The sequence below is a fragment of the Mugil cephalus genome, chromosome 1 (assembly GCF_022458985.1).
Source record: "Mugil cephalus isolate CIBA_MC_2020 chromosome 1, CIBA_Mcephalus_1.1, whole genome shotgun sequence".
NCBI lineage: Eukaryota > Metazoa > Chordata > Actinopteri > Mugiliformes > Mugilidae > Mugil > Mugil cephalus.
This window is the reverse complement of record NC_061770.1, coordinates 47839212-47852683: the sequence shown is the minus strand read 5'-3', so window position 1 is coordinate 47852683 and position 13472 is coordinate 47839212. Positions and strand designations below refer to the sequence as shown.

Sequence of the window (13472 nt, the reverse complement as noted above, 5' to 3'; positions counted from 1 at the left end):
GCCTTAGTTTTAACGTTGTTTATTTTTTTGTTTTGTTTTTTGATGTTTTCAGGCAGTCTAAATAAAAAAAGATGAATTTACAACAAACGCTGGCCTGACACGGGAACGGAAAACGACCGGCGGGGGAATTCAGTAAATTTATCGAGGCGTCAGCCGAGCAAGACAGATGTTCAATTTAGAGGGGGGGGTTGGAAAAACGCAACACTTCCAACACGTTATGTCCCAACACTGATATCTTCATGAGGAAGTATTCTGAGAGCATCACATTTCATTTCTCATAAACAATAATAAAAGGGGGAAAAAAAAGTTGACTCTTCCTCAAAGCCGTAAAGTTGGAAGCAGCGATGTAGAAACTCTACACTTAAACGCCATGTTGAAAAAACAGCTGAGCACATGATCCTGTAACAACCCCTCCCCTCCCTCCTGCCCTTTCACTTGGGATGGAATTTGACTCTCCCTGTCCGCGTTCCTTTTAACGACACTCTTTTAGCCAAGTCACTCACACCACCTTATGGATTGGAAATGAACAGGCGGAGGTTGGAAGACGTCGGCTGCGAGTTTCCCGGCCTCTTGAAAAAGCGAAATACCCAGTGATTAGCCACTCAAGAGGAAAAGTATGTTGTGGTGGTTCTATGGGTTCACATGTACGCTACAAGTGGTCAGAGCTTTTACCACAAACTACTTTTTCTCCTTAAAAACTGTCAGACGTGACCCAGTTCTTCATTACACCATTTTATAATGAACTTATTAACATTTAAATGTTTCAGTGTATAATACCCACTGTTAACGACATAACAAATAGCAGGGTTTTTTCTTATAAATTAACTTTCATGACATTCCCATCCAGCAACCAGGTAAAATGGACACATCAAGTCTTAGTGCTCTAGCTTAGTATCATAATTAACAGACATGTAGCTAATCAGAGATGACTGATCAGTTCCGTCCCACTTAAGTGCTTTGAAAATCCTCCTCGGGACGCAAACTGCGACTTCACGAGCATTTTGATTTTCAAGAAATTCAGGCCACTTCTGTTTGGTCATCCGTCCAGCTGTCTGGAAGCATACTCCTCAGCGCTCTGTCTTCCTCCTCCCAAACGTCCCTTCCTTTTCTCTTCAAACCGATCAGACTGTCATCAGCGTTTGTGCCCCGAGGTTCAGAGGTGTGCCGCCGGCGTCTCCGGGTTGGCCTTGCTTCGACCCTTTCCGGCTATGGGCCGGTCCCTCTCCTCCCAGAGCGTGACCCCGTCACAGGCGCAGATCTGTTTGGGGTTTTGGAAAAGGCCTGCTGACCGGGCGATGATCCCACAGGCCAGCCTGCAGACGAGGAGGGACAAGATTTGAATGAATAAAAAACGCGTCACTCACAGAGAACGCATGAGGACATTTCTGGTACTTGTTGTGAACTATTTTAATTACATAAATATGTCAGTTCCTGAAATGTTGGAGTCAATGGCTTGTTTTGTCATACATCATCAATCAAGAGTCTGCAGAATAAACCCGTGCAAAAAAGGACCCACTATGATAATAAATATGCTTTTAAATGAATTACAATGAGGATATTAATTGCACAAACGTGAATGCTAAGTTAATGAGGTATAAATGTATGGAGACTTATTAAAATAACCTGGAAGACCTTATAAAATACCAACCGACATCATCATCACCACAAACTACAGCCTCGAGTGCTATCACTTAGTTGGGGGCTTTAAGGCTGCATGTCAACATGGGATTTAGTTTTTGCCGACTGCTGCGACTGGAAGTATCAAAAGTCGGACTCTTGTCTGTTGTTGGCCCTTTTTCTTGGCCCCTGTCATAGGGGCGATGCAGCCATAATCTGTTCTTCCCTCTTCAAATCTTTCATGTTTCTTTTTGTGGACCTCTGCTGTGGTCGTTACCTTTCCTAGTTGAAGCCAACTATTTTTGACCAACCTAGTGTACAGTTCCTGACAAAAGAAACAACAGCTTATAACCTGACTTTTAATTAATCCATTGGTTTTAGAAATGGCTCACATGAAAACTAAAACCCTCCCAAATTATGGTTAATATACTAAAATGAATTTGCTTCAGTGAAGAAAAATTGATCATATAATGAACACAGAAAGGTCAGATTTTGGCAAGACAAAGGTTTTGTCGCCTACAGAGAGTAATGTGAAAACTGAACAAATAATTTACTTCAAATACATAAATATGTTGCGTCACATCAGTGAATTAAGTAGTGGTGCTGTGAGATCCATATTTAACAGCTTGTATGACTTCCATGAGCTTGAAGGACTGCATCCATGTGGTTTGACCATGATTCATCCAATTTATTGATGAAGTCATCAGGAATAGCAAAGAAAACAGTCTTACATGCCTCCCAGAGTTCATCACCACATGCTCAATGATGTTCATGTCTGGTGACTGGGCTGGCCAGTCCTGGAGCACCTTGATCTTCTTCGCCTTGAAGAATGTAGAGATGGAAGTATGCGATGGAGCACCATCCTGCTGCAAAATTTGACCCATTTTATGGATGGGAATATAAGAGGCAGCTAATACTTCTTGATATTTTAGGCTATTGATATTGACTTCCACCCCAGACCATGATTTTTCCGCCACCAGTAGGTCTCCTGCAATATTTGCGGCGGCTGTGATGTAATCAAACCGAAGATTCATCTGAGAAATTGCCACTTTTCCAGCATCCATCCTTTTAGCAGGCTGTGGGCTTTGGCAAATGCCACGTTTTTTTTTTAATTGCCTTTTGTTTAGTGCTGGTTTCTGGGCACTTATTCAACCACGGACGCCATTTCGAGACAGCATTCTACAAACTGTTGTGGTTGACACGGGGACTTGAGGTGACCAGGCCTGGTGGAGCTCTGCTGCAGTGGAAAAGGGGCTGGCCTTGAACCTTCGAGCCAACAAACTGCCGGTCTGCCGGACATGGGCTTGTCAAAAACATCTCCAGTCTCTTCATATCTTTTTCTTATTCTTTGTAGTTGACGCTGAGACACATTGAAGGTGTCAGCCACCGCTCCAGTGGATCTGGTCTTCAGCCTCTTGATAATCAACGCGTTTGTCTCAGGGTGAATCTTAGGCATGTTGTCAGAGGTCAAGCTGCAGCTGATGTGGAGGTCTGGTGTGCTGGGGTTCTTTTTATACACACCCACTAACTGATTGATCAATTGTTGATCTCAGGTGAGGCTGTAATCTAGGATTGGGTGCATCATATGACAAGGCGACAAGACTTTTGTGTGACCTTTCTGTGTTCATTAAATGATCAATCTTTCTTCACTGAAGCAAATTTATTTTAGTATATTAAACATAATTTGGGAGGGTTTTAGTTTTCATATGAGCCATTTCTATAACCAATGGATTAATTAAAAGTCAGGTTATAAGCTGTCGTTTCTACAAAATGGATAAGTGACAACACTTTTGTCAGGGACCTATGCAGATTGTTGGCCGACCTCAAGCAAGAATGTCTCCGTAGCGTTTGTGTAAACTGAATTCCCATAAGGCCTCCCTGCGCAAACACACCAATGTAGAACTGTAAACGCCTTTAAGGCTCACAACTGTCTGTGTATTATAATGTGCTACCAGGTAAAACTGCATTATTAGTACTTAGGTGCACATGCAACTTCACCCTGTCACCACTACCTGGATTTTGGACGACCTCACAGGAAGGCCACAGCATGTCAGGGTGGATGGATGCACATCTGAGGTCCTGACACTATTCTTCTTTACCCTCTACTCCGACTTCCGCTACAACTCTGGTACCAGCCATCTCCAAAAGTTTTTCCATGACTCTTCCATAGTCGGATGTATGCGTGGAGCAACCGGAACCACCTACAACTCAACATGAGCAAGACTAAGAGGTGGTGGTGGACTTCCGGAGGAATCGTAGGAGACCTGTCTCAGTCACCATCCAGGGTGAGGAGGTGGAGAGTGTGGACTCGTACAAGTACCTTGGGGTCCACATCAACAACAAACTGGACTGGTCACATAGTACAGACGCCCACTACAGGAAAAGACAGAGCATGATGTTCTTCCTGAGGGGACTGAGGTCGTTTGGCGTCTGTAGTTGACTCCTCAAGACCTTCTACCAGTCTACGTTTGCCAGCGCGCTCTTTGCTGCCAAGACTGGTGAGGTCAAGAGACTCAACGGGCTGGTGAAGAAAGCCCACTCAGTGGTGGGATTGAACTTGGACTGTCTGGAAACGGAGGCTGAGACGAGGGTGAAGGACAAAATCTGCAATACTGGACAATCCCTCTCACCCTCTGCACGAGGAGCTGTGGCTGATGGGCAGCTCGTTCAGCCAGAGCATCATCCCACCGTGGGGCCGAACTGAACGCTTCAGACGCTCCTTTGTGCCCACTGCCATCAGACTGTACAACAGCCACAGCTCTGACCTCACTGAGTGGATATGTAGCCTATTTACATAGTCCCCTTATGCACAGCTGTTGTTACTTTATTCTTGCGTAGTGTTTTTTTGTTGAATGTTGTGTTGGGCCTGTTTAATGTCACTTTGCTGCCTGTTCTCCTCAGTTTCTTTTCTGGTCACTGGTTTTTCTTGACTTGTGCTGCTGTAACATTTGGATTTCCCCAATGGGGATGAATAAAGTATTCTCCTATCTTATCTTAATATCATTTTAGCCTGTGTAACAAGAACCCCACCATACCCACCTTTCACCAGAGTTTCCTGTCTGTTTGGAGAGGGGATGACCGCCTCTGCCCAGGTCGTCTTCGTGTGCATCCACAACCAGCGAGCGACCGATCACGTCCCACACCTGCAACATCCACACGTGCTCTTAACCTCCGTATACGGTGGCATGCTACCACTGTCACATCTAATGTGTTTGTGTTACCTTCAGCTGATTGTCTTCTAGTCTGAACGAAGCTCTCCCGTCTGCTCCAGCCACAATATTTCCCAGGTCACCTACATGCTGAAAGACAACATGTGGGAATTACACACACACACACACAAGACACAAACATGAATACAGCTGATCTATAAGAACAAATACATGCAGCCAGAGCCGCTGCTCTTTTAAACCCTTTTTTGAAATATTAGCACCCGGAGCAGAGCAGCTCGGAACAGTTCCTCTGGGACAAATCTGGGAGTGAGAGAGGGATATCACATCTTGCCTTTGGCTTGCTCTGACATTCTACTTTGTCTCAAGAGGCGGTTCAGTCAGAATTTATGATTCAAGGCGCTTTAATTTTCCAAACGTTGTGATCCCCTTCCTGTAAATCTTCAGGCACGGCTGATGCAGCGTAGGCTCCTCGTATGAAAGCGAAAGTGCGCATGGAAAGTTGTTCTGCGGAAGAAATTAGATCGTACCCTTTCAGAGTCCGCCGGGCCGCCGTGTTGTCTCCCAAAGGGGTTGTAGTGCTCGCCACAGCTGCAGGAAACGAGGAACATTTTATTTATTGTCACATAAGAAAGTTCGTAAAGCTAAATGTAAGTGTGGGTGCTGTAAATGTGTCATTTCTATTTATATTGAATGAAAATGTGTTATTATCGGAAGCATTTACTCATTTACTTGCAACTTTCTCACTTTTAATTCCCATAGTCAATAATCTATATTGTATTATTTGGTCAGAAAATCAAGCCTGAGTGTATAACAGTATAAATTAGAAATTATAAAATGATCAACTAGGGATTTTATAATGTATTTTATAAGCATACCCACTTCTTTACGTGAACACTGCCTTGTTTGCTATAATATAGCTTTCCTATATATTTTTGGATATTTTTATATTCTATTCTTTATAGTCCACCCATATGTGCACTGCTTGTGATGTTGAATGTTGGATGTCTGCTGCTGTTAACAACCAGAATTTCCCCACTGTGGGATGAATAAAGGCAGATCTCATCTTATCTTATCTTATCTCATCTTATATTAAGAAAATTTTAATTAACGGGCCTAAAAATTATTGCATACCTCTAATGGGAAATGGAAGCTAATGGAATATAGTTTTCAGGCTACGATTGCCTGTAACTTTAAGTCATGATTTGTTAACTTGAGGCACAGACTCGCCAAACACACATCAAACAGCTGACGGCAACACGGGCTAACAGTGGCGTTTCCTCAAGTTATTCTGGGTTTTGACCAAAAAGTATAGAAAACAGCTGGCACTTACACCGATCAAGCATAACATTATGACCACCTTCGTAATACTGTATAGGTCTCCCTTGTGCCTCCAAAACAGTTTTGACCCATCAGTCAATGGACATGGGTCTTCTGAGGGTGTCCTATGGTGTCTGGTAACAGGATGTTATTCGCGGGGGTCTTTGGGTCCTATGGGTTGAGGGGAGGGGCCTCTGTGGATCATCCCACGGATACTTGATCAGTTTAGGATCTAGTGAATTTGGAGGCCAGGTCAACACCTTGTGCTGCTCTTCATGTTTTTCTGGTCTGGGTGGGTGCTACATCTCTAAGTAACATCCACATGAATGAATACCAGGTCCTAAAGTTTCTCAGCAGAATACTCAATTGTCACAAGATGGTTCAATTTCAATTTACTTCTCCTATCAATGGTTTTAATGTTGTGGCTGATCGGTGTGCGTTCTATGCTTTAAAAAGGAAACGGCTTTTCATGTCAGCAGTGGGCAGTGGTCTGTATTCTGTCACTCAGAAGGAGAAACCAGAAGTGCTACAAACCTTGTAAAGAGCTGATCTCTCCTGAATCATACCGACCAGCTGATCTACAGTTTATTCATTCTACATGGTCACGTTTTGTGAAAATATTCCTGTATTCGAATTTTAAGATGAGACCAAATAAGAAAAGCCTCCCATGTGTCCTTTATAATTGTCTTATCGAACCAGTTTCTCATGTACTGGCTCACGAAGCTCAACGGCCGATCAGAGTGATCTCTGTGACCGAAACGTTCCTCCACCTATTGAACATGCAGAATCTGCCGAAAATCCATCAGCACAGCTCAGACTAGAGCAGAAACTAGGGCCACGGACGCTCACCAACAGTGACACTGACCATCAGCTTGGTGTGTCTCTGGTAGTAGCAAATGTTCCAACAGTAACCCAGAATGAATCAACAATACACTGAATCCTTTTGAGGATTTAGAGGTGAGGGGTATTCAGTACGCTGTAATCACCTGACGTCCTACACACTGGTCTAAGAGAATTACAGTTTGTTCTAGTGAAACATAAAACCAGCTTTAATTAACAGCTCTGATTTGCATCTTCTTCACAGCAGTGGGAGCAGGGGCTCGCGAACAATTCCTCCTGACATAATTAAACCTGGGAGTGCATGTGGCCCAGTGCGATCATATAGGCCAGAACGCTGTACATCGCTGTAATCGCTTTTAAACGTTCTTTCTTCACAGAAAACTTCCTACGTCCATGGCAGAAAAATCCAGTCCCGGCCTGTCAGTCTCCCTCACACTCGACACCATGACGAAACCCTTAAACCCTTACAATATAACCCCCTCCCCACCTGAGGCAGTCCAGAGTGAGATCCCCCAGAGTGTGAACATGGAGGCCGTGAGGTCCGGGCTCCAATCCATCAATGGTCCCATCAATCAGACAGCGCTCTCTGGACAGCTGCAGGAAACGCACCACCCCCTGAATCGATCCCGCTCCGGCCAACATGGCCACGGCTGCACCCAGGTCTGGAAGAAACACAGAGATCACATACATGTTAAGATCACACATAGACAAACGTCCGGACTGTGCCTGGATCTGACTGAGACCGACTGCCACGTCACATATGGAATCAGAATCCATTAATAATGTATTTCAGGTGACTGCCAGTGGACTGTGAGCTCAACACAGGCATATTCATACAGCTACAGAGGCAGACTGTAAATACAGACTTAAAATCTTTGTCTGGTTTGTTAAGAAGGAGCAAATCAACGTTATCGAACAGTGCTGGAGAAATCAGCCATATATCTATCAGGAGTGTGATCGTAGTGATCCTTAGGCCCCGTTCAGACCTGTATCACCATGAGTGCTTGTGTTAAAACGCCATTAAAATGCGCCACCATATGCGTCTTGAGACACCACTTTAGATCCAGTCTCTGTGCTCTGTATGCGAACCTACACCAACACCATCCGAGGCGCAGTGCAATGTTACAACGACTATGGATCTCTCCTCTTTCAGACACGGGGATGTGATACAAATTGTGGGAAGGATTGAGCTGTTACGTGTCTGTACGTGCAGCGTCATTATTTATGTGTTGCTATCCACCCTAATGTTACTTATTTTAGAGATCCACAATAACTCAGATTATAACTGGACACTTGGAAAAATCCATAAGCCGATTAAAGATCCTGGCGATCGTTAAAGAAAGGTCGTAACTCAATGCCACATGGCTACTTTGCGTACGACAAACATTTCAATAATTAATCACATGTATACACTCACTTGCCACTTTATTAGGTACACTAGTTCAATTGCTCGTTGACATGAATGCTGATCAGCCAGTCACATGGCTGCAATTCAATGCATTTAGTCATGTAGAGGTGATCAAGACAACTTGCTGAAGTTCAAACTGAGCATCAGAATGAGGAAGAAAGAGGATTTAACTTTGAATGTGGTATGGTTGTTGGTACCAGACGGGCTGGTCTGAGTATTTCACAAACTGCTGATCTACTGAAATTTACACACACAACCATCACTAAGGTTTACAGAGAATGGTCCTAATATCCAGTGAGTGGCAGTTGTGTGGATGAAAATGCCTTGTTGATGTGAGAGTTCAGAGGAGAATGGGCAGACTGGTTGGAGAGGATAGAAAGGCAACAGTAACTCAAATAACCACTGGTTACGACCAAGGAATGCAGAATACCATCTCTGAACGCACAACACGTCCAACCTTGAAGAAGATGCGCTACAGCAGCAGAAGACCACACTGGGGGCCACTCCTGTCAGCGAAGAACAGAAAACTGAGACTACAGACTCATCAAAACTGGACAACAGAAGATTGGAGTCTCGATTTCAGCTGCTACATTCAGATGTCAGGGTCAGAATATGTCCTAAACAACATGAATTCATGGATCCATCCTGCCTTGTAACGGTTCAGGCTGGTGGTGGTGGTGTAATGGCAATGGGGGATATTTTCTTGCCACACTTTTGGCCCCTTAGTACCAACTCAGCATGGTTTAAATCCCACAGTCTACCTGAGTATTGTTGCTGACCATGTCCATCCCTTTATGACCACAGTGGACCATCTTCTGACGGCTACTTCCAGCAGGATAATGCACCATGTCACAAAGCTCATATCATCTCAAACTCGTTTCTGGAACATGACAATGAGTTCACTGTACTTCAGTAACAGTCACCAGATCTCAATCCAATAGGGAACCTCTGGGATGTGGTGGAACGGTAGATGCGCATCATAGATGTGCGGTCGACAAATCTGCAGCAACCGTGTGATGCTATCATGTCAATATGGACCAAAACCTCTGAGGAATGTTTCCACCTTGTGGAAAGTATGACACGAAGAATTAAGGCAGTTCTGAAGGCAAAAAGGGGTCCAACTTTTTACCAGCAAGGTGTACCTAATAAAGTGGTTGGTGAGTGAATATTGTTATGACAGAAATGACACATACTCATATTCAATGATTGAATTGGCTAATTAATGTTTGGATGTCCGTAGTTCACATTACAACAGGGATGTGGTTTGAGGTGCTTGCAATAACATCTATGCTGGTCATCCTGATTACAAGACGTCAGCTTAATGTGCAGATGTGAGCATGTCCAACATGCACTGGAGATGCATTGGAGTACACCAATCTCAGATCACAGTTCACTAATATGTGTGACCAGTAGGGATGTCACGATTACTCGATTTCACAATTAACTGCGGTATTAAGTGCTACGATAAATTGATCTTAACGTTTCCTGAATACCGCCAGAAAATAGTATTCCGGAACCATAGTTAAGGGCAACCCAAACGGAACGAAAACAGAGTTCGGCAACACCCACGCAGTGTTTCGCCAATCCTAAATCCTACCCGCCGCTCCTTCAAATGTCTACTAAAGTAAACAACAGATAACTATCTTGCTCAGTATCTACTCTTTGTGGTTCTTAATCTACCGGTCACTTTGTAAACTTCTTCAAGTGTCTGGATCCGCTCCGTTTATCAAGAAAGAACGAGGTTATTGTGGCCCAGAAGTTTAACACCACGTGTCTGCTTCTGTTTATTATCTCCTCTTTTGAGCACTGGCGTTCTTACTACACGCTGGTCTGTTCACAATATCACATGACGGTGTTAACCGGCGCCGCACGTTAAATTATCTGACGTTTCATCGAGTTGTTTTCTTTTTGCTAAGGTGTACGTGTGTACAAATACAAATATTGGATCATATAATTAGTAGTATAATAATATTTTAGCATCAAAAGATAGAAATAAAGGAAAATTTAAGACCTTTAAGGAGTGTTCATGTGATTTTACATATGAATAGATTTGTGAAATCAATCAACGCATGATAATCTTGTTTATCCTAATATCGTGATAAATTCTCTGACAATAATCATACTAAGGAAAACTGTAATCTTGACATCCCCAGTGACCAGTGTGTCTGAATTTAGAAAATGTACTGGTTTAATACATGTTGAACACACAGCAGTGAGAACAGGGATGTGTCAGGAGTCCTTTTGTTCCTCACCTTGCTCTGATCCCCCGATGCCCTTCAGCACGGCCCTGCGTCCGGTGCTTTCTATCAGAGCCTGAACTTCTGCGCTGGTCAGAGACGACTCCACCAACACCTCCTCTTTACCGACATCGATGCTGAAAGACTTCACTCCTGTGGACGTGAGGACACCAGAGGACATCATCACCAGAAAGAGCAATGACACATACGGAGTTATCCATCTTAAATGTTTAGATTTGAATATTTTTCATGAATTTTTTGCGTAGACTTTCCAAGTGACACTTTCCTATTTTCTCAGGCTTTTGATTAGTTACGCTTTGTTTTCCTGTAGTCTATGTCTCTATGTCAGGATCTCAGCTGTCTTTATCCTAATAACTCAGTGGAAACATCCATACATTTAATTTTGGTAGTTGTTAGTAGCTAATTAAAGATTTCTTCCTAATGAACATGAATGAATGAATGAATGAATGAATCAAAACCTCTGTATGAATGAATCAACCACAAGTATACTACCTTTATTTCCCTGAATTGGTGCAGAATGAGTTGGATAAAATGTACTTGTATTTTCTATACTTCAGAGAAAATTATTTGAAGATGGCACTTCTTGCTTCGTGCATACTAATTGAAATTCACACAAAAGTGTAAACATCTGGACTGCACACTGGAGAGAACTGGGGAAAACGCTGACTCACAATGCAGTTGTAATTTTCAACGAATGGTTACATAAGAGCTGTCACATGCAGATAACAAATCTGGCAGCTACGGTGTAAACAAGCATGTCGGCGCGTTCTCACCGGGTTTTCCTTCCAGAGCGGCTCTGACTTTCCCCGCACAGCTCTCACATGTCATCTGGACGGCAAACTCCAGCTGCGGAGGAGACAACGAGCATTAAAATCTGTTGCTGACATATTACACATATCTTTAACTGCGGCGTGTGACGCTGGCCCGTTATCCAGCTGCGCAGTATGTTGGCGTCGGGCTTCCTTTACGTTTTAATAATTCAAGCTCCTTTTCTAATCAAAACATGTTTCTGTTTACTAACGTCACTACGCGTAGAACTCCGTCGGCGCAAAGCACAAAATGAAGCCAAAACTTGACAAATGTCGCTGTCATACCCTGGTCGGCCTATTCGACTCCATTTCGTAACCGCTCGCCGCCGTCTGGGCGATAAAAACTGACTTAAAGAGTAAACTTCCCAGTTTTCTAGAAGCGGTAACGAAACTTCCGCACTTACTGATGGCCGCCGCCATCTTTGTGAGGTCAGAGAGAGGGAGCCGTTAGCGCACGTTACTGCTACCACGCGTCGACCACCTGTCACTGCAGCTTCCTCTTTTGTTTATGAAGGAAACTAAAACTTTTCCCTGGCTTTATTTAGCAGCTGAGTATTTGTTTTCTTTCATTTACTATGAATTAAAATTATGCTTAAATTATTGGTCTGGAAGAACAACAAAAATTTAATTCAGGCACAAGTAAAAGAACAGATAAGTTCATTTAAAACTTGACTTTAAAAGTGGCTTTTGAAAACATTTCCAAAAATTTGTCCATATTATGCATTATATGTTTGTTTGCACATTGTTTTAATGTTTTAGTGAAGCTAATTTTGTTTTACAGATAAATAGCTGGAAAGACAAATCTACATATATATATTTTTGAATCTTCATATTTTATAAGATGATTATTTCTTTTACAGCATTTGTAAACTCAAAATCTAACATAAATGCAGTGAAGTGTAACATAAGGGACAAGTAGCTCTTGAAAGTACTTAAATATAGTACATCAATAATGTGACAGTTACAACACATTTAGTAGGTGCTGTTATGCCTAATATTGAAAATAATGCACTTGCAAGAACATCCAAGATTAGTTTGAATAAGCTTTCAAGCTTACTGTATTTCTAAATAAGCTAACATTTCTAAAATATTTCAGTTAAAATAAAAGCAGCATTTGTACTTATCTGTAGCTTATCTGATAGCGTTAATGTTCATAGTTAAAATAACCAGATAGGACTGTGTCCTTTTGGTTAAATGTATTGAGTTTAACACAGAATAACTCTATTTTCTAGTGGAATCCATTGTGCAGCTATAACACAGCAAGAGATGTTTAAAGGGTCGCTTCCTCTGTGTAATGTTTAAGGGGTAGCTTCCTCTGTGTAATGTCTCTCGATCTCTTATTTAGATCATCATACCACGCTTGTTTCAAAGCCCTTTAAGCTGATTTTCCTTCTATAGTGGAATGAATAGAAACGTATGGTCGCCAGTGATGTGATCGAGCAGCATGTCTGCACGCGGTACATTGTAGCTTATGGACAAAAGCGAACCACCATGAAGGTTGTCGTCTGTAATGATGATTGCTTCCTGCAGGCTGTGTTGGCCTCCAGTTCAATTTCATAAAGTGTATAGATTACTGTTATGAAGTCGATCTGGAGATTAAAGTACTGCCTTTGGGTACGGGGAGAGAACACCACTAAGCTGATGACTGGTTCGCAGCTCTTTAGAGGCTCAGAGGAGCCCAGTGTGTGTGTCTATACAATATCTCCACCATACCTCTTTGCATTTTTTGATAGCTCTGATAAGCCGCCCGATGCAAAATCTAAAACGCCTCTATATGAAACTACATTTGAGCTGGTACAATTGACATATATCTGGCTTCGTTCTTGTGCACTCGTCTACCGTGTGCACCTACCCAGAAAAAACAGTCACCATTACATCGAAACAACACCCAGAGGCCGATGTTCAACACAGGAGAAAGTTGAACAGCGGCTCAGTCAGAACACAGCTTCTTCTGTATCTGGTGGCTCATTGGCTTTGACCTCTGACCCGCTGCTGAGTAATATGACCACAGGCTTTTTATGAGGACTGAGCCAGCGTGCACAAGGCACAAAAC

The 13472-nt window shown here is 42.8% G+C and overlaps 1 protein-coding gene across 1 annotated transcript; it reads right to left on the bottom strand.

Moving 5' to 3' along the window:
• Positions 1-716: 716 nt before the first annotated feature.
• Positions 717-11862, bottom strand: ccs (copper chaperone for superoxide dismutase). Its single transcript, XM_047571586.1, has 8 exons — positions 11705-11862; positions 11384-11456; positions 10605-10742; positions 7432-7606; positions 5315-5375; positions 4839-4916; positions 4657-4760; positions 717-1313 (listed from the first exon to the last, which is right to left on the bottom strand). The coding sequence occupies exons 1-8, from the start codon at positions 11837-11839 to the stop codon at positions 1154-1156; spliced, it is 924 nt and encodes a 307-aa protein (XP_047427542.1). The 5' UTR covers positions 11840-11862; the 3' UTR covers positions 717-1153.
• Positions 11863-13472: the final 1610 nt, after the last annotated feature.

Bases quoted from the DNA above. Each gene is read 5' to 3' on its own strand.
- ccs (XM_047571586.1), bottom strand. From the start codon at position 11,839: ATGGCGGCGGCCATCAGTAAGTGCGGAAGTTTCGTTACCGCTTCTAGA. The intron at 4,761-4,838 runs GTAACACAAACA...TGGATGTTGCAG, and splicing joins TAGAAGACAATCAGCTGAAG to GTGTGGGACGTGATCGGTCG. The intron at 1,314-4,656 runs GTGGGTATGGTG...CCTCGTCTGCAG, and splicing joins ACAGGAAACTCTGGTGAAAG to GCTGGCCTGTGGGATCATCG.